Genomic DNA, 22,274 nt, shown 5'->3' on the forward strand with positions numbered 1-22,274 from the left:
TGGAAGATCCCTGAGCTCTCCATAAGAATTACATTTAAAACCTTTGGCTTTTTAGGAAATGTATTTGACAACTGTGCTGTAAATTGAACCAAAAGCAAAATACAACAATATTGTTTTTAACTTTAAGTCCACATAGTGCCATATAGTTCCCTTCTTCATATGTAAACTCAACGTGCGTAAATGTAGATTCGCATCTGATCAAAGCACTTATCTCATCCTGAAATACCATGTATTACACTGTTGTGCTCGTTTTGTTATTAGTTTGTTGTCATAACAATCAGCCGACAACGAGCATCAACAAACAGAAATTTTGCTTGTGAATTATTGCCACTCATTTTTTTACTATATATGGAATCCATTTTTTATCACATATGTATGCCAGTCTTGCAAAAAAGCTCAAAGTCTGGCATCATTTAAAATACGGTTGATTGCGTGTTTGCTAAAAACAATGGTGCTGTTAATGGTGTAGTCCATTAAGTATTAAAATTGGGGGTGCAGATCATTTAGCAAAAAAGGCTAACGCTCTGAAACTCACGTCCTTTTCCCTTCCACACCAAAGACAACGGGGCATATTATCAAGAAATGGCGTTAAACTGATTGCCGTTTTAGCGGCAGAAAACTGCCGCTAAAGCGGCGATAATGGGCTTGATAATATGCCCTTGAGAATTCCCATAGAAGCCCATGTTCTGGTGTCAATATGGGATTCTATTGGAATTCTCTGCTGCATATTATCAAGCCCATTATCGCCGCTTTAGCGGCAGTTTTCTGCCAATATAGCGGCGATAATTTTAACGCCGTGCTTGATAATATGCCCCAACCTTCTTCTATGATTTAGGACGTGAATAAAACCACAGCTGATTCTACAAGCATTTAAAATGAATACCAGATAATTCTAATCTCCAAATTTCTGTTAGTTGTCTAATGTTTATGACTGCAACCTTACTTGAAAGCGTTTTCAAGTGACTCCGCTTCTGCGCTACACAATGATAATAAAAATAAATTCATGATGACAGGAGAACTGGCCATGTGAAAGTCCACTTGCCATAAATTGAACCAACTCCAGGAGTAACATCAATGGCACATTGCCATTTGCCAAGCAAAGCAAGTATTGGATGCCAAAAACACTGGTCCACAGAGGTAGGTAAACAGATCATTAACTTTGAAAATGATCATGTTGAAACCATCGATCACAAAAGTGGACATGTGAACAGACTGAATACATCCTCTTTTCTTTAACTTTTGAGCAGTGTTGACAAATGTGGTCTGGGCAAATAGCAAAACAAGCCAAATTCAGACAAAATTGACATTTTGATCGACAAATGATCCATCCCTTAATTCTACAAACAGGTTTGCCCTAGTAATTTGTAAAGAGGAATGGGACCTGTTTCCTTACAACAACAAAAAATAGATTTGTGGCAAAGAAAATATTTTTCCAATGGTTGAAGAATTGATAAATCACACCTCTGAAACAAAACTACCTAGTCTGGAATTCACAAATCACAATCGTACGAAACAACTCCCTCTGATTCGCACAGCGGCAAGGGATTGGCAAAAAACCCAAACAGCTCTATGCTTCAGCAGAATTAGATGTATTATTAAATATTGTTTTAAATAACTGGCTGTCAAACTTACATTTTTAAACATTCTCAGACTTGAGGTAATTCTTAGCTGTAGCAAATGAAACTACTACTTCCAACATATTTGACATAAGACAGACATTTGAAGGAGTAATGGTAGCACACATTAGTAATAGCAAATTGCAAAATCTTCTTTACCTTCTTCAGGTTCCTCTTTGAAGTCCTCGGTATCAATGCCTTTTACATGCAAAACGACCTCCACACGCTTTTCTATGGGAGTCAGTGGCTGCATAGTCGGAGTTTCTCCATTTTTCACCAATGTCTGACTTTTGTTGTGGGCCAACTTTTTCTTGGTTCGCTTCTTTAGGTCATTCCAAGCCTTTTTCACATCCGCAACTGACCTGTTGTTGCCCCCCACGGCATTGAGTTTTGCCTGTATATCAGCCCATATTTTATTTTTCTCTGCCATGTTGGCTTCAGTGGAGGGCGTGCCAAACAATTTAGGCCCAAAATTGGCAATATTGTCCACTAATATTTCCAGCTCCTCATCAGTAAAGTTAGGCTTCCCAGACCCGTCAGCTTCTCCTGGTGAAGATGGAGCAGCCTCAGACATTTTGTTTTCAATACATTGTTTTGGGTCTGCAAATTACTGGTGTCTGACTAGCACACAGGTTTAAGGCTGACATTGTGAAGCAGTCTTGGAAAATACACACCTGATGCCTTACATTACCAAACAAAACAAAAATGTACGAAATTGGGTACAATCCACACAGAGGTTTAGTACTGGAATATTGTGGAGAAATATGCTACACAAATATTTTTATAAAAAATAATGACTACCAAAATACTGTCATGGTAAATAAATATAGCTAGGCTAGGTATACTTAACTTCACATCTATGTACCGTGACTATATATATATATATATATATATATATATATATATATATATATATATATATATATATATATATATACACACACACACACACATAAAGGTGGCATTTTTGGTGAACATATATATATACATATATATATATCTTCAAGGTACACAGATGTAGATTTAAGAACAGTAAATTGATATATACTTTTATATACTTACCTTTATAATATTTTGGTAGTTGATATTGTAGATATGATATTTTTGTAGCACAATGTTTATGCCCACGATATTCTGACAATCCCACACGAATCGTCGAGCACCAATTCAGAACAATCAGTTGCATGCTTACCAATCTCTCACACACAGGGTAAATTTCCCCAGTAGTTTCTTGGTCTCTTTTGGGGAACTGATCTTTGCAAGTCAGACCCATTCTTACTGGAAATGCCTAGTTGGGCTCACCAGTATTACAGCTGCTGGCATAGGAACATCCTCCCAGTTACCTGAGACAATGCTACACCAGTGTACCTGGACTATATTGGCATACCACCTTGTCATGCAAAGGAAATATTCATCTGTCTGAGTTATTCTGTGTATGATTGGATAACATTATTCCCAGTTAAATTTTCATGAAGTAGTTTGCGGTGCTGAAATGGGCATCATCAGTATTCCACAAAAATGCAGTCATTGTACATTTTTGGGTAATTTAGCATTGTTCAGGCCTTAGTGGCAATTATACTAAAGTTTTTAAAACTTAGGTTTTATTTGCAATACCAACGACCCAAATACGGAATCAGAAGAGACTCCTTTTTCTTATAGTTCTAGTTCCACCTTGCAGCTGCCAATTGGTCGTTTCCAAAGTCAGCTCCATGGTTATTAGTTGGTGTAACTACATGGCATTTTAACAAAGTAATGATGAGTCCAGTTTCCTCTATAATTTACCAAAACGATTTAAGACAGAGTCGAACATAACCGAAGCCATGTCTTAATTCTTTTTAATAGCTTTGATTTTTGAGGCACATGGCACACTAAAGTACAACTTAGAGTTGGATAATAGATATTAAATAATGATTTTCTAACCAATCTAAGTCAAATTTGAATTTGTAACAAGTGTCTCTTTCTTCAAACAAACTCATAAGGAGTGTTTGGAGAATCTGTAATTTGTTACTCCTACCTAAAACTGTAACCCAAAAAATTGAAGCTGGGACAAAAATCAATGTAACTGGAAACTGTATTCATCACTTTAGAAGGTTATTATCTATACATTTCAAGTGTCAGTGTTGCACTTAAACCATAACTTGTTTACCTGGAAGAAGTATGCTGTATATGTAATGCTGTACGCACAATGTACGTGGAAGCCATACCCCAAACATGGGATTGAGGAGTAAGCCATGTATCCAAAGTCTATGAAAACGATCAATTGACACCAACAATTGTCCACAGAATAACTCAAAGAGGCTAAAATAGGTTATGTTTACCTTCTCCATTGAGATCCTCGTCATCAATGCCCGGGCTGCCCTCCAGCTTCTCAAGCTGTAACAAATTCTCCACACGCTTCTCTAAGGGAGTCATTTCCTTCACAGCTGGCACTCCTTCTTCACCAGTCATCAATACCTGTGTTTGGTTGTGGTCCATCTTATCTTTGGTCTGTTTCTTTAACTTATTCCATCCTCTCTTTAGTTCCGCAATGGACCTGTTTTTACCCCCCACGGCATTCACGTTCTTTTGGATATCAGACCATATTTTATTTTTCTCACCACTGGTGGTTTTCAAAGAAAGGGCTCCACACAGCTGGGGCCCGAATGTGGTGATATTTTCCACTAAAACATCCAACTCCTGGTCAGTCAAGCTCTCCTTTTGCTGGGGGGCAATTCCTGCTGAAAATGGAGCAGCCTCAGACATTTTTGTATAAGCACAGAATATTCCGAGGCCTACCTCACTAGTTTGTCATTTCGGAATCTCTTTAAAGGTCAGAACAGTGACACAGTACAAGTAGTACAGATTGCCAGTCTAGTGTTGCACAAACAGTTGAAAGCGGGCACATTGAGGACAGATACTTAGAGCATTTTGTGAGGAAAACAGCACCATGTTTTATATGTAACCCCATCGTTCTTTTCATACTTTCAAACAAAATAGCTTAACCTAAGACTTACGTTTTTTAAAAATTTGAATAGAGTGACATTCATAAATAACACATATTGAGTTTATTACCTAGATTTTGTTGCAACGACTCATATATAACAATAGTATTTTTTAAACAGGAACTGTTGGTTTGTGATCATGGGTCCATTTCATAAAATGAATCTTAAACCCTGCAGTAGTCAATGAACTCAATCGGTGCACAAGGGCTACTGGACCACTGACAATGCCCAGTTAATCGCACTTTTGAACAAGGAAAACGAGTTTACCCCCTGACTGATAGTGTATTTAGTTTCACAGAGGTATACAATTCAACAGCTGAGTGTCTATATGATGACTTTATGTGCACTCTGGGGACTAAATGACCGACACTTCAACTTACATGTTTGTAAGCAGCAGGTCTAGTTCGACCTCCAGAGGTTCATAAAACTCAGTGGTGTATAGCGCTCCTGACCAATATTATGGTTACCGAAATGAGAGGTGATTGAATACACCTAACAATCAAGATCTTCGACACGGTGATCTCAAAATGACAAGGAACACTGTGGACCAAGATATAAAGAAATATAAGTATTCAGAAAACTCACTGAGACAGCCACATTGAATTGAAGGCCATGGAAGTATAAAATAGAACATGACACTCCCTGAGACTGCCGTAGAGAGAGACTGTAGACTTGCAATGCTGGTTTGAAGGATAGAGAACTCTTTACCTCGGAATATACAGCGAAGGCCTATCTGTTAAGCTTTAGATCACCCTCCCCCCTCAAGTAGAGGCTATTGTATCACTTTGGAATGCATTGTCAACATTCACTGTGACATTTTAAGGGATACTGTTTTATTAATGAGGCTGCTAGCACCTAGAGACTACTTCTTTGGCTGTGTGTGCCTTGTAACAATACATAGATAAATACATTAGAAGCCTGATTGGCTTATCTGAACAATTTGATAAAAGTGTTGAGATAATTGCTAAGTCCTTTTTAAGACACTGCGGGTATCAAGGTTAGTCAGTAAATCTTTTTTATTGGTTTCTGTGTGCACATTGTTGGATGGCTTCCTAGAACAACTCTGTATCCTTAGGTGAATCTTTGCAGGACATGTTCGGTATCGTGCCACGGTTGGCAGGAGTTTTGTATAGGTACAGTGACCAACTCTTTTGCATAGCAGGCTATAGAGCAGGCAGCCATTGGGGTGGATCATGATAGGATAGTCACTGAGCTGATATACTGGGAGGACACCAGTCAGTTTCGGGCAGTATCGGGGGCCACTTGCTTGATACAGGTATTGCACTACTGGCCTATTTGAACATTAATAGTTACGTGGCTAGAGGTCTACATCCATCCAGGCATTGTGTTCACATATTACAGCACCACAATCAACATACCTGCATTAGCAGCCTGTATTTGGTTATCCTCTTCATGAAGGAATTGCTCTTGCCACTTCATTTCTATCAAGGGGGTATGCTCAAATGGGACTGACGTCTACCTATATGAGCATACTACTTTAAGAGCTAATAATACAAAATAACTGTTTTTGAATTGGACGAGATGGAAAACAAGAGATTGTAGCTATGAGTAGAAGACTATTTAAGCTCTGCCTATTAGACTTCGGCCGAGAGGGAAGGCATGCAATGTGCACCATAATCTAAAGTGCTGAATCCCGTAATAAACCTTGCCCATGGCTAAAACATACCTTTATCTTGAATAACATCCTTGCGGCTTATAGCAACGTAAAGTAGGATAGCTTAGTAAGCTACTTATTGTTTCATCCAAAACTCCATCTTCATTAAGAATAGGGAAAATGGACAATTCAAAACAACTTGCCACCAAATCACTCAAAGATGAAAGAATATCATGTGTTTACCTTCTCCAGCCAGCTCATCATTGGCATACTCATCATCAATGACTGGGCTTCCCTCCAACTTTTCAAGCTGCAACAAGTTCTCCACACGCTTCTCTAGTGGGATCTTATTCTTGGTTCCTGGCGCTTCTTGTCCATTAGTCACCAATACCTCGTTTTGGTTTTGGGCCAGCTTATCTTTGGTCTGTTTCTTTAACTTATTCCATTCTCTCTTTAGCTCAGCAATAGACCTGTTATTTCCCGCCACAGCATTAACTTTGTTTTGGATATCAGACCATATTTTATTTTTCTCACCACTGGTGGTTTTCATAGAGAGGGCACCACACAGCTGGGGCCCAAATTTGGTGATATTTTCCACTAACACATCCAACTCCTTGTCGGTTAAGCTTGTCTTTTTCTGAGTGCCAGCTCCTCCTGCTGAAGACGAACCATTCACAGATAATTTTGTTTAAGCATAGATAACTTTGAGGACAATCTCACTTGCTCCTGACTTTAAAATTTGTTTTAAGGTCAGAACAGTTGCACAGTAAAAGGAGATGATGCATTTTGGTAATCTTGGTGTAGGACAGATGGAAATAGAGACATTGGACACAGATGTGTGGGCAGCTTATACATACAAAACTTCCAATTTTTTTTTGACTGTCGGTGTCTGATGGTATAATCAGTGGTGTGCAGGTATTAATTGACAAAAACGTTAGCGATTGATTTTGTGTGACAATTGACTGTGCACTGCTGATTATGAAACTGAACAACATATTTCTCATAAGCAACTCACAGACCTCACTCCTAATACCTAAACAGAGTGGAGCTCTATATCAACAACTAGTGCACACGCTGAAGCTGTGGGTATGCAAATTCTCATTACGTTAACCCATATGCTTGCTTCAACTAGTATAAGAAGAAGTTCACATAAAGCCATGGTTTAATTCATCAAACTTAAAGACTTGATTTCACTATTTAATTTAAGGTAAACTATATTAGATAAAGTTTTGTAATAGAATCTGTATATGTTGTTTGTAAAGAGCTCACAATTATTTTACTTCATTTTTTGTTCAGGTGCTAAAACCTTTCTGCAATGGGGTAATATTATTCAATGATTACTATATCTTTTTTTAATGGCAATTAATGGATGTAGTTATTTCTGCTGCATAAAATGATCAGTGGTATGTGTAGTGTTGTTTAATGTTAACAAATTAAAATGTAGTTCACTTACCTTACCTAAAACGATTGCTTTCATTACTACTCACCAGAAGCCAATGCAAACTGGTAGCTGACTCTACAACTCACCACAGAATCACTCAAAGATGTAAGAATATTTTGTGTTTACCTTCGCCTGCCAGATCATCATTGGCATATTCGTCATCAATGCCAGGGCTCCCCTCCAATTTTTCAAGCTGCAACAAATTCTCCACGCGCTTCTCTAGCGGAATCGTATCCTTGGCTCCGGGTGCTGCTTCTCCGTTAGTCACCAATACCTCATTTTGGTTGTGGGCCAGCTTATCTTTGGTCTGTTTCTTTAACTTATTCCATCCTCTCTTTAGCTCCGCAATGGACCTGTTATTGCCCCCCACGGCATTAACTTTGTTTTGGATATCAGACCATATTTTATTTTTCTCACCACTGGTGGTTTTCATAGAGAGGGCACCACACAGCTGGGGCCCAAATTTGGTGATATTCTCCACTAACACATCCAACTCCTCGTCAGTCAAACTCGCCTTTTTCTGAGTGTCAGCTGCTCCTGCTGAAGATGGACCAGCCTCAGATAATTTTGTTTAGGTACAGATCATTTTGGCCTACCTCACTGGCTTGTAGCTTGGGAATTTGCTTAAAGATCAGAACAGTGGCACAGTACAAGGAGATTATGCATTTTGTACATTTTTGTGTGGGACAAACAGATGGAAATGGAGATACTAGAAACAGATGTGTAAGGCAAATTGTGCGGAAAGTGACGCCATTCTTTATGCATAACCTCCATCGTTCTTTTCATACTCTCAAATAAAACAGTGCTTGGCAAGTTATGCGAAGTGTGTTCTTATTCTAAATAAAGAAATACTGTTCAAATTCTAGACCTACATTTTGATACCAAGGAAAAAGGACCACTATTTAACATTAAAAGTTCCTTTTAATAGGGGCTATATGTTTACGACCATGGACAGATTTCTATATATTCAGTAGTTGAGCATTAGTTTGTTACATAAGGGAATATAATGTCTGAAATTATACATGTGCTTGATGGTCCGGGTGTGCTCTCCCCTAAAAGGTAATCTATTTAATAGCATTAAATCAATGTAGAATTTGAGGGAATTCCGCATAATTTATGTCAAGGACCTTTGTGGGATAATATTTATACTATGATGTATTTTTATAACCACAACCATATTCAAGAGGTACATTCGCTGTCTGGTGCATACATTTTTGGGTTAGCGTCCCTTAAGGATCTCTATTTTATTGCAATACATTGCTATTGGTCATATGGTATAAATAATGCTAAAGCTATACTAATATGTAACAAAGGGATAAGTAGCTCATGGGTATGTTCAGTATCATTTTTATTCTATTAGTGTCTATACATTTGATAATGAGAGAAGCTGGATTGTGAGTGTTCTGTGGTGCTCTTAACCAGCTTTCTATCTTCCACACTTTGACAACTCTATGGCTTTACATGTCATTCTTTCAATTTCTTGAAGAGAGCTATCTTCCAAGTCACCTTAAGGACTATGACTAGCAATTATTTTACCTATGGCAAGTATATGTCAGATATAAATTATGTAATCAAGATTTGCTGTAGAAGTCAGATAGTCATACCGACAAGGACAGTAATTTCCTTTTTTATTAGTAACTCATGACCAGATCCAGCCGAGCAGGTCCGGCCTACTGTTATCTTATATAACTCTTTAATAATTAGATGTGTCTGTACATAGTCTCTTTCACTTTCTTATAACGCTGAACAGGAACTCTTCAAATTATTGCAAACCATAAATTCATTTCTAAGGAATATTTACTAAACTCAAGCTAAAAGCAAGCAAATGTAAGGGCTGTGATTTCTGTTGACAATGTATACATTTAACCCTCACTCATACTTAAAAGAAGTAAACAAGTATCAGCTAAACATCACTATTCAGTCTATGTCCAGATAGACTAATGCCTTCCACTGTTCGGGAACTGTAAGCCTTTAATATTCCATTTACTTACTCAACAGCACTCCTGTTTTGCAGTTCATGGAACCTATCTTATTTGTGTGTCCTACTACAGAGCGTATCCCTTTTTCGGAGATCATCTGGTCCACGAACTTGATCCTTGGGCACATATAATCACCTTTTATTTCAGACAATGAGCACTACAATGGTTGGTAAACACCTCTGTTTGGCTACCAAACATGGTGAATACCTCTTTTTGGTACCAAGCAATGTGAATACCTCAGTTTGGTACCAAGCATGGTGGATATCCCTGTTTGGCTATCAAGTTTTTTTTATGCACCTTTGAAAAATCAATTTTCCCCACTGCATGTTGGAATGATAAATGATGTGATCCAGTTCGACTGAAAGGAGGATATGTGCCTTTTATGTGTGAGCTTTTATGCTATGATAGGGAAAATAAACTGCAGCTACATTCTGGGTGAGACTGCTGCTCTCCTGTACGTTTACTTTGTTATCGAAATACAGAGTAATCTCTTTAAACGCGATCAAAGGGGCATTGAAATCAGACTGTGAGAGTGTACCGTTTACTAAGAATGAAAAGAAGATGAGGGGTTACTTTTCAGAGTTGACATTCACTGGTCAGTATGCCTTAGAAATTACAAACTGGCAGGGCCATGGAGTTTGCACCAGAGAACTACAGCGTGTTCATGCCAAGCCACGTGTATGGAGTTGCCATGCTCTTTTGAGAATGCACACATGCATTTCGCATCGCACGGGTAGTCGGTCTGCAATCAAGCTTACTACGCAAAACATGGGTACAGCGCAGCACCACAACGAGCAATGCAACTCAGGAATACTCAGTCACAAACACAGACTTGTCCTCTGCCAATTAAGCAGAACAATCTATAAAATGCAGCCAATTAACCACATTAGATCTCCGCCCATGTACTAATGTCCTATCTTAACTCTTCTTTTCTTTTGTACAACTTCACACACAAACTATTGCAGCTTCGTTATCGTCCACTCATTTAGAAAACGGGTGTTATTTGATGATATGATGACATGCTAGAGCCAGAACTGGTCTGTGTTCTCCCTATGCTTAATGAACACTTCAAGATTAAGAAATGTTCTTAGTTCACGAATTTGGGCTCAATTATAGTTGTGCGGACCTTCAGAATGATGAGGGCTGAGACTTCTGTCTCTGCTGCCGACATACTTCGGTGAGGTTTCGCCATTTGTTCATTCGCTGACAAGTTTTCACTGTCACCGCCAGGTATAACCTGGCAGTAAGGAGCAGTAAAAACTGCAAAATGACCCCACTCCAAGGGGGAAAACCTCCCATGGCTTGAGGGCATGTTTTTTATTCTCAAAAACAAAATCCCGCTTTTCGATTTTGTTTTTGAAAAGTAGAAATAAAAATTGAAAGTTTTTATTAAGGCTCTGTCATGTTGATTGAGCCATTTGTTAAACTTTCAATGCATTGACAGGAACCGCCGTGACTGTGGTTCCTGCCAATGGAAGAGATGTTTTTTGGGCTGGCGCACATCACTAAATTTGCAGGCCGGTACTTCCTCAGGACTATGAAGTACTTTAGTCCTTTGTCCTAACGGAGTAAAACCTGTCTGCCAAACTCTAAATAAGGCCCCAACGGTCCAGCATTGAGCAATCATAATATTGTTTTAATTTGCTTAATTTCCTTTATTCTACATGATCCCAACCCACTATATCCAATCTTGTATACAATGTACATAATCTAGACAAGAGTATCTTTTTCGTAGAACTTTGCGTTCTATTTGCATATTTCATCAACCTGCTCGACCCATTCGTTTTTCAGAGATATTCATTTGCAACACCACCTTTCCTTCGACTATCCAATGTGTCGTACGTTGAGGGCGATTTAGACATGAACATCCAGGCATATACCAAACTCTGATACACCTGGGCATGGTATGAGCAATACAATCAACAGCCTCCCTGACAGGGATAGCTGAAATCCATATGTCTGCTATCATACCTCTTTAAACAGGACTTCCTATACTTAATTATGGAGCAGAACTGAGCCATGGGATTACATGTTCAACCTCTGGATTGTGCATGCTCGTCTCAGCAAAGGAGGGAGAAGGCAGACCAGCAGTGGCAACAGCTAAACACAATATCACTGAAAGGTTAAAGAAACATACCACTGTTCTAAAAGTTAGCAGAGAAATGAGCATTACTGTGTTATGTTTTACCTCTGAGAAAAAGAGAGGACCTAGCTTCGTAGACCCTAAAAAGTACTCCCATGTTCCACATTTTCAATGCGTAAAATGTACAACAAATAATAATACTTACTTCCTTCAAAGCAATACTCAATAACATATCCATCTAAACCTGCAGCTCCAATGTGATCTGGTGGTCTCCACTTCATTGTGACTGAGGTGTCAGTAACTCCATCAACTACTAGAAGAGTAGGCGCGCTAGTTACAGCTGAAAAGATAAAAAAGAGGCAATGTTAAGACTGTCAGAGCTAAAGGTCCCATTTGATAATTTTGCCCTACAACTATAAATGAGCAGATTAAATGCTTAGAGAGATATAGCTAAAGGTACATGATGCACCTAAACACTCCAGTTTATAGTGCCCATCATTATCATAGACTGTGCTTAATTTCTAAAAACAATAAGTGCCAGGGCCATCGTCAGGAGCCCACTATATCTTGCACCACCCTTTGCCCATGCTAGCGCTGTCAATGATGGTGCCAACACAACTACTATCATACTCCTATAAGTGTGACAATTTAAACTATTCCAGTCCCCCAAAATTATAAGAATGGCTTGGGCCATTTGTAATCTAAATTGGAATTAATACGCAACTATTGTGCTCATCTTTAAATTAGAGAAGCAGCGCCATCATGTGGCAGTCTGTCATTAGAACTAACCCCCGCCCCTTCGGGCTTCAAGAGACAATTAAAAGAACTCAACACTTAACCTCCGTGAATTACTCCTAGTGTACCCTGAAAACAATACCTCACATTTTGTCTGTCTCTCAAGATCTACTCCATGACCCACCACTCGACACCACAAGTATTCTGTATTATGATTAATTGATATTGATGCAACTTTCGATACTTCAATTATTCTGTATTGTGATTGACTGTAAATCTCCCTTGACAATGCTGTAAAGTGCTCTGATCCCCCCCCCCCCGGTTTTCCCAGCGCTATATAAAATTTGTTAAATAAAATTTAAAAAACGAAAGGGCCAGTGTTGACAATTAAGTGACGGTGTCGAGCACCGGAAACCACCGGCTCAAATTCAGCACTTCTCATAGAACTTTAAAAGGTTGGTCCTTATCATAGCACAAATACAGTTTTAATGAATGGCCAGTGTAGGCCTTCCAGAGATACAATGTGCTCTAAGAGGAGTTTAAAACATCATATATAAATGATGCTGATATTGAGAAACAGTTTGTGATTTAAAAGTATTGGTGCAATAATGAAAAAATTGTACATACTCACCCAAGGGAACAAAAGGCTTAGAAGGCGCACTTGGTTTGGATGTTCCTATTGAATTAACTGCAAATACACGGACCTCATATGCCACTCCTTCTATCATCTTCTTTGGTTCAAATACAGTTTCTTTGATTAAGTCAAAATTTAACCTCATCCACCTGGAACTTTGCTTCTTCTTTCTCTCAATGAAGTATCCTTGAAAATAAAGAAATGCCATTAGAAATTCCACACCAATTGATCCATCCATTCATCATCAGATTTCCATGTACTCTGCCATCCTTTTACCAGTGGCGTAACTACACTTGAGGGGGCCTCTCTGCAAAGCACAGGGAGCCTCCCTACCCCCCTGGGGCCAGTCTGGAGCTCTCAGTACCAGAAAGGGCCCCCTGGAGCACCATGGGGGCTGCAGGGGCTAATGTTACGCCACTGCCTTTCACCCACCCGTCCATCCATTTTCTTAGATGTCCATTTACTCTGTAATCCTTTCACCCACCCATCCACCCACTCCTTATCCATCCTTTCTTCCATCTATCCATCCTTTTAGTTTTCCATTTATTCTACCATCGTTTCACTCATCCATCTATCCCCTCAGAATTCCATTTACACTGCTCTCCTTTCATTGACCGATCTGCCCATCCTCTCGCCCATTCATCCACCCATCCTTTTACCCACACATCCTCCCATCCTTTCACCCACTCATCCATCTATCCATCCTCTCAGATTTCCATATCCTCCTCTATTCGTTTTCCCATCCATCCATCATCTCACAATTCCATTTACCCCTTTCAACCGATCCATTCTCTCAGATGTCAATTTACTCAACCATCCTTTAACCCACCCACCCATTCACCCCTTATCCATCTATCCATCCTCTCAGGTTTCCATTTATTCTACTATTCTTTCACTCGTCCATCCATTCACTCAGATTTCCATTTTCTCATTTGCCCATCTTTCTTTACCTTTTTAATCAACCTAACTTACTTTCTTCCTTTTAGCAGTTATTATTTATGTTTTTATCCGTTAAGTTGCAGATAAATTAGGCCCCTAAAGAACCGCACCCTCACCTTAGCTGCTAAAGCAGGTGGTTCACAATGCCTCTGAACCCAACCGAAGGGTAGACTCTTCGAAATTAACATAGCCTATATTTAAAAGTAGAACACTTGCAATGCTTATTGTAGTGTCCAATTGTGATTTCATTTATATAGCGCTTACTACCCCTAATGGGGCATCAAATCGCTTTTTCGGCGAGTGGCACGCTACTCTGGAACCCATAAAGGATTAGTAAATTAGTATAGTGAAATATGAAAGTAATTGGAGTGGTGGATATGTTAATATGTTATTTGGATTGTGAAGGATAGTGGAGGAATTGGTGCAATACCTAAGATTATCCTTGATTCACCTTAAGCAGGTTTGAATGAAAAGGATTGACTGGTAATTTGGAAAAAATAATTCACTGTTAGAAGAATTAATTAGAGAGGTGGAGAAAAGATGGAATTTGAATACCCATATAGATATTGGAGCTATGTGCTACTTCCCATTCTGTGACAAAAGAAGGTAGTAATCTTTGTTAGGTTGTCACGTCTTCTTCCATTGCATATTGGCAGAACTTTACAAAGTTTACGTGTAAATATTGCAAATGATTGTTCCTATATTTCTGAATAGTGCCCTTTCTTCAGTATGTTTTGAAATTGTAGAACAGCATCTGCAAGCCTGAAGTAGCCAGGGAGGAAATTCCAATGGCACAGGGCATGTGTATGAAAACATCTCCTGCTTCACCTTGTTTTGTTCTTGGCCAGTAGATTGTGAGATCCTTTGGGTTGCAGCATGTGGGTTACAGGTAATGAGAGAATATGTTGCTGATGTATCCAGGATGCCTTGTACCACAAGTCAATGTAAAGACTTTATTAGGCGGGATATATACTATGTACTGAAGATAATGTGAGCTGCATTGGTTCGAGGGCATTTGAGGTTTGCAGAGTGACTTATATAGACTATCATCAATTGTGTTGCAACAGTCTCTGAGCACTGTAGAACCAAAGCAGCCTTATGTAGATTAGTCAGAATTGGCGACTCCCTGGAAGAAGTCCTAGTGCTTAGGAGTGGGTGGCAAACTCTGCTTCTCTGGCGGCGTTTGCGGAGCTTTCCCAACTCTGTACTCTGCTTGGAGCACAGAGTTTTGGAAAAGCTCGACCAACCACCGCGTGGTGAAGTTTTTCCTCACACCCAGCTCGCCCATATTGAGTTGGGGAGCAAGAAAATTGAGTGCTAGACCACTTCTTGGTGAGATTTCTCAACATGGGAGGTCGCAACAGGTCACTACCACTCACGCTGAAAAAGCTGCTGCTCGCGTTGAGAAAGCTACTGCTCGAGTAGAAATTCTACTCGAGCAGCAGAAAAAAGCAGGGCCCTCTGGTGAGCCACATGGTGCAGTTGTGCTGAATTTACAGCATGGGTCAAGCTACTTGTGCTAAAAATCAGCATGAGCAGCACGACATATCGAACTCCGCCACCCGTGGAATCTCACAGAGTTTTTTTTAGGTAACTTTGCAGAATTCTGCGGAGTGAAACTCTGCGAGTTTCGCCCACCCCTAAGTAGTGCTTACATTAAGAATGAGAAAGACAGCTTGGAGCTAAAAATAATCATTGAGCATCATTGGTCTGGGGCCATCTCACCCACTATGTAGATCTTAGTGATGTTAGTTTTTAAGGCACATCCTGTTCTAATGACCTATCCTGAATGTGTACCATGCAATCAGCATTTAAATTGATCATTCAACCATTTTTGCACTGCGCTTTGTCTTGAATTATATTTTCTTTTAATTATCACTTTATAAGAGACACATTTTTTTCTTCATGTTTTTTCTTCATGTTTATCTTAGGATTTTTTTACCTAAATGCAACATGTTCTCACGTTTCTGATCTATATACACATACCTATTAAAAAGATTGTGGTAATCTATTGCAATAGATCTAATACCGCAAAGCACTGAATACACTCTTACCCAGTATTGGGCATCCTCCATCGTAGACTGGAGCCTCCCAGGTCATTGTGCACCAGTCCTCCCCCACCTCTGTAACGAGAGGTGCGATAGGTGCATCAGGGATGTCTGTGGTAGAGAGAAAGTAAGAGGTTATGGACAACTTCAGTGAAGTACTACATAAAACTATCCAGGGTGCTGCAGCATTGCTTTAGTCAAAGAAATGATACAGAATCCTATACATAAAGGGATTCTTCAGAAATCATAGTGATCAATTAGCGTATAAGGTTGCCGATAGCAGCATAAGACCATCAACACTAAAGAACAGTCATGCATCCCTCAATGGTATTTTTGGTAATGATGGATCCCATTTGGATGGACAGTTATTGCCCCATTAGTTTGATTGTGGAGCAATAATCTGTGGAATTGAGCTAAATAAATAATTCAGTCATTAAATAGGCACCAAAATGTCAGAAAGGGCGTAATGGCTTCAGTAGACACAAGGCCTATTGTCCCCTGTTAATTGTACGTGAAGAGATTTCTTTTCATATGAGGGATAGAGCCCAGGAAGGCAAACCTTGACAGAGGCATTGCCATTTTTTTCAGAACAAAACAGTTGATTAGGTCGAGCATTCGAGACCTATTGTATATACTTTAGTATATACTTATATGTGTATGTACTTTGTGGGCCCTGGAGATCAGCCCTAGGACTTGTCTACTTCCGCTTAGGGACTTCCTTTTCTGTTCAACTGCCTCTATTTAACTGTCTTGTTAGAAAATGACCAGCAGAGGTCAGTAAAATACCAGAATTGCTTTCTGCTGAGGGACTTTCTTTTTTTTCTGGTAACTGCCTCTATTTTACTTTCTTGATAGAAAATGACCAGCCGAGGTTAGTGAAATACCAGAATCACTTTAGCATTTTCTAGATTCCAGTCCATAGATATTGTCTTCCACGAGCACCCCTAGACAATAATATTTTTTTCAAATCTTGTATTTTCAGTGACATGACCACCGAAGGCCCTGATTTTAGATTTAAAACAAAGCTTTGGACTATACCATTTCCTGCTGAAAGGCAGTATTTCTCTCCATGTGTTCCCATAACCCGGCATGTCACGCAGTTTGGTGCTTACTTTCCCTCCATGTTAAAGAACAGTAGATGTTTCAGCACCCAGGCTAATGTGCTGCATAGCTAAATACATATAAGGTCCCAAAGGCGGGACCGAAAGCATTGCAAATGCTTGTTTTTATTTCCCAGTAATCAAGGGAGACTTACAGCTTCATTCCATGATATGTGATGACAGAGTGATTTATTGAGATTCCCACTGAACCTAGAGATCTAGTTTCCACCTTCTCGGGCATATCTTTGTCTTTCTGTTTCCAGGAGATGCATTCAGATTCTGGGTGATCATCAGCCCCTCCGATCTTCATAGTTAGACATTGCTGGCACACCTGTCACGTGCAAGTCTGTTTTACCCATTAGGCACTGTAGATACCTGCCGTAGAAGGACAGCGCCTGGAGTTGCCACACATGCATACTGCTCCCTTCACTATACTTGTGCATATCAGACATCCTACAGCTTCTTCCTCCACTTCTTGTTCTCCTCCCTCCTTTAATTTTTCTATGTATACAAGAATTAGGGAAGGTATTACACTAGTTAGGATGGTGCCCAAGGCCGGACTGGCAGTAACGGACATCAGTGTTTCCCTGGAAGGCTGGAAGGGTGGGGGGCCAGTTTTGTAGCAAATTTAAAAACACTGCAAATATAACGTTTGTATCCAGCAGTTTTCGGACAACAATAAAAGTTTCAAGACAACTTTGGTGATTAATGTACCTTTTGGTGAGAGATGAGAGTTTTGTCTTGTGGCAGGTTTGACTCATCTGAGGTAGAGCAGAGGGTTAATATGCCTGCTGCAAAGATCATGACCCATAAATATCAAAGAACAGTATTTTATGGACATAGCTTAGTGGGTTACTGCTTCTGCCAAAGACATTCTTTTGTTACTGTGCATTCATATGTTATAATCGTAGTCTAGCCCAGTGAGCTATGAACTACCATCCAAGAGCTGCATGTAAACTTCATGGTACAGGTTAGAAAGTTATGTTTTTCTCCAGTCTTTCATTATCCTAATGTTGCTAAAAAAGGTTTGTTTGAGTAGAAATAAATTCTTATTATTAAAGTCATCTCTAACCACTGTGTTATGTTTTGAATCCTGAGTTTGTGCATCTCCAGACCAAGCACTCTTAAAAATGCCAACTAGTGTGGATGACATGAATCCACACCTTGAATATTTTGTATACACTGTTTTACACATGTATGATTCATTGTCTCTGTATGTGTGCATGATGTAAAGTGCTTCGACACCTTACACTGGTATGAGAAGTGCTATGAAGCAAATGAAATACATGTGAGAGAGGGGTTACAGAGAGATGAAAGGTACTGTTGAAGTGTGATAGTGAGGGAATCATTGAAGAGCCCCAACTAAGATTGTCGTATCCTAGTGCACAGTAAGATCATCATTTGCTGTGCTTTAAAAGCTAATACAGTTGAACATATAATGACAAAAGTATTGTAGAAGGAACCATTTTTCCCCAAGTTTTCTTGGGGGGAGAATCTTTCGAAGCCCTTCTTTGTAATGGTCCACCTCGCTCACTGCACTCTCTTTGCACCGTACGGGGGCTGGTCTTACAAAATTTGGTAGTGCTGCTTTGGGTTCCCAGTCAGCCCTGATGGGGCTTACTAACCTGTAGCTGCAGAAGCGCAAATGAAGGTGCAGCTTGTTTTAAACTGCCTGCAGGGCACATATTGGCATGTGTGGAGAAGGCAGAACAAGCACTGGGCCTGCTGCATAGAGAAGGTAGCAGTGCATGACACAGAGGACGAGGGACACCAACAGCAGTGAGATGGAAGGGCAAAAGTTATTTCCAATTTTATACTTAGAAAACAAGGAGAGTACATAAATGAATGGGCTAGGAGTGCTTCACGGAGAAAATAGGCCCTGGATACAGCATTTCATTATATTTGTGTGAACTCGCTTACGTACCTCCTAAAGTAAAAGGCAGATGATATTTTTCAGCAAGGGTTTCAGCAGTCCATATATTTGAAATTTGTCAGAATATCAGCAGCAAACTCTGATGCCTACCAACAATACACACTCAGGCAACAGAGGATGTGGCCTAACGGCTAGAGCGGTCAACCTCGAAGCTGGGGAACCGGTTTCGAGTCTCAGCAGGGACGCTCAACATCCTGAGATTCTGGGCAAATCCTTAATCAGCCTTACAAAATGAATGTGTCCCTCTGTAACGCAACTGGTGCTCATGTAAAACACTCTGATACCTTCGGGTCGAGTTCGCGCTATATTAAACGCCCAAAAAAACATGCAGTGACCTTTACACATGCAAAAAACACCTATACAGGTGCACATACTCAGAACACACATGCACATACCTAGTCATATAGAGGCATCACCTATATGGATAAGGTTGCAACGTGGGTTCTACCCATTTGATCCCCCTGGATTTTTCATTGTTTGGCTACCCCGCTTTGGACTTTTGCTATGAATGAGTCTCCCTACTTGGATCTTTCTCACTGTAAATTCAGTGGAAACAGACTGAGAGTACTAACTAAGATGTGGCTGCTGGTAAACCTCTAGGGTAAGAGGCTATGGACTGGTTACATGTGAGCACACATGTCTGTGCATGTGTGTGTGTGTGTGTGTGAGACTACCATTTTACACAGACCCGGTATCTGCGCACAGGTAGCCTATTGTAAAAAGGACTCTTCAAGAATTGATGCTCACCTGGAGTAGGACTTATATTGTGACCAAGCATTCATAGTGTAGGTCTGTACTGTTGATTAAAAGTTTGTGGTGCTTAACACATTATAGGTGAAATCTGCACCAAAGTACAGTTTCGCCTCACTTATGACTACAGTGTCCAGTGAAGTATCAATCTTAACGTAAACATGCATACTGGGTGCAGATCTGCTGTCACTTATGTGATAACTGTACTCCTCATGGCACTTTAAGAACTGTCCTATTTGCCTAGCTGAGACATAATCAGATTTAAGGACTCTGGCAATTTCTGGGCCAAGTTAATTACTCTGCTGGCCCGTAGGAGGATCAAATCCCTTAGCATCCGTTAATTAATTCTTCACACAGCACCTGGATTGGGCAAGCCCAAACCCACAGAATAAATAGGACACCATAGCTCTAGAGCAATACACAGAAGGCACTCCCCTTTGATGTTTTGGTTCAGGCAGCTATATCAGAGGTGGAGCTGAAGCTCACTGGAAAGATCTTTTCATGGACCACTTGAATTCACCATGTTTAAATGTCTCAGACTGCTGTGCAGGAGGGTTGAGGCAGGGGTAGAGAGATGATGTGGCACCCTAGGATTGGACAGAGGTGCCTGCCTTCCAGACCTTTTCACCCCACTAAAAAACCCATGCAATGAGAAGACACTGGACTTGGGAGTGACGATGGCAAAAGAATGCCCAGCTGAAAGGAGAATAGCGTTACAACAAACAAAGGATGGACGGAATGCTGACAATGCAGACATTCTCCCCCAGTCAAGAGATCTGGGTTAACTAGCTGAAAGGAGAAGCCACCAGACCCTCTTAATAAGAAGGACCGAAGGGCTTTGACACAAGCTGGCTCCCAGGACAAAAATGCATCTCCCCAAGGCCACTGGAGCTGTCCCCCTTATGTCTCCTGATGAACAGTTGGGGAAATGGAACTGGTGGGTGACCCTGACAGGGTTTTCCTGGGTTTTCTGTAGACTGGTTGTCGACTCCACTGACATAGATTCCATGCGCGTAGCCAGGAGGCTGTGAGACTGGAGAATGTGGCAGGGAGGGTGTTTAACCTGTTGGCTGTGGTGGGGCTGTGGAAGATGCCACACAAACTTTAGAGAGCATCAGGAGCCCAGGCAGAGGACAGGTCTGTAAAGGGAACAGCAAAATCGAGCTCCCCAACAAAAAGTAACAACTTTTTAAAGGCCAAGAGGTCTGACGGAAATGCCCCTGGTGACTAAATGTCACTGCCAGGAGCAAAACAATCCAAAATGTAAGAATATCGGTCCTACAGGGATGCACAAAATGGTATTCAAAGCCTGGTCCCCATTACAGTCTTCCCGGGCATGTGAAAGAAGCACTGCTGGCTCCGCACTGAACTGAGTAAGACAGCCGGGTGCCGGGGAGCCAGCAGATACCATGGGGGCATTGAGGTCCCCTGTGGCCCCTAACAAAGAAGACATGTGGGTGTCCTGTGTGGGGCTAGGGCACCTGTAATGAATGAAAAGTCAGCACACGGCTGCTATTAAAGAAAGAAAAGCATCTTTCAAGATACAGCAAATCTACTGATATAATATTCAAGCCCGGGGCTGGAGGAGCACCATGTAAGCCCCCGTGTGGGTTTAAAATTTGCATATACTTCCTCTGTGGTGCCCTAGGAAATGCAGGGGCACCAGCAACATTTCAAAAAGTGTGTTTGGGGCATTGCAGGAAATGCAGCAGCCCCCCAGAAGATAGTTCCAGATGTTGCCCTAAGTCTGCCAGGGGGTTGCATTTATCTCTCCAGGAGAGTTTCACACTAATTTCAAAGCACACCCGTAACCTGTAGCTGTGTACATTGGCTCTAGGGTGTGGAGACACTTCTTGATAGTTCTATAGCTGCAGCAGCAGTGCAGAAGCTGCCACTTCTGAGGAAACGCAATGTGAACCCAGATGATTTCACCAACTACGTACTTATAACTCACTTGCCACCCTGGGTATGTATACCAAATCAAGCACATGCCCAGGTTCAGGAAAAAGTCAAGAGCAACATTTAGCGTTCAATACTGCATTCCAATTTCAGACTACAGTGCAGCACTTATGTGGCAACCATGCAAGTGATTACTGAAGTGCTTCAGATGTCTGACTAGAGCAACCTGTTCGCCATTTTATTTAAACTCATGGCAGCCTTCAACACCATCAACCATTACATCTTGCTCATAACCCTTTCCAACAGAATGAGCCTCAAGGGCGCCACGCTGAAACGGTTCTGCATTAATTAACTAACAGATCCAGTGCCTCTAAGTCTGACTTTCTCTCTATAACCCGCATTGTAAAGAAACAGAAAAAACACCTGGTCCCAAGTCTACCTGCTCTGTAGAATCCATGCTTTCTAGAACTGCTATATAAGGCCTGGTCCTCTCACTTCTTGATAGAGGCAACATTATGCTT

The 22,274-nt window shown here is 40.6% G+C and overlaps 1 protein-coding gene across 33 annotated transcripts in view; it reads right to left on the reverse strand.

Moving 5' to 3' along the window:
- The window catches only part of MYBPC1 (myosin binding protein C1), a 330,430-nt gene that overhangs the window by 110,976 nt on the left and 197,180 nt on the right, over positions 1-22,274 (reverse strand). For 8 of the 33 annotated variants that reach the window (XM_085653300.1, XM_085653307.1, XM_085653301.1 and 5 more), the window contains 5 exons: positions 16,078-16,182; positions 13,082-13,270; positions 11,921-12,055; positions 3,935-4,333; positions 1,776-2,162 (listed from right to left, as the gene is read on the reverse strand). In XM_085653300.1, the coding sequence (XP_085509426.1) occupies positions 1,776-2,162; positions 3,935-4,333; positions 11,921-12,055; positions 13,082-13,270; positions 16,078-16,182 (1,215 nt within the window). Of the gene's footprint in view, positions 1-1,775; positions 2,163-3,934; positions 4,334-6,455; positions 6,870-7,779; positions 8,194-11,920; positions 12,056-13,081; positions 13,271-16,077; positions 16,183-22,274 lie in introns of all 33 variants that reach the window. The other 25 variants (XM_085653283.1, XM_085653281.1, XM_085653280.1 and 22 more) reach the window with 6 other exon arrangements.

The sequence above is a fragment of the Triturus cristatus genome, chromosome 4_1 (assembly GCF_964204655.1).
Source record: "Triturus cristatus chromosome 4_1, aTriCri1.1, whole genome shotgun sequence".
Classification (NCBI taxonomy): Eukaryota; Metazoa; Chordata; class Amphibia; order Caudata; family Salamandridae; genus Triturus; species Triturus cristatus.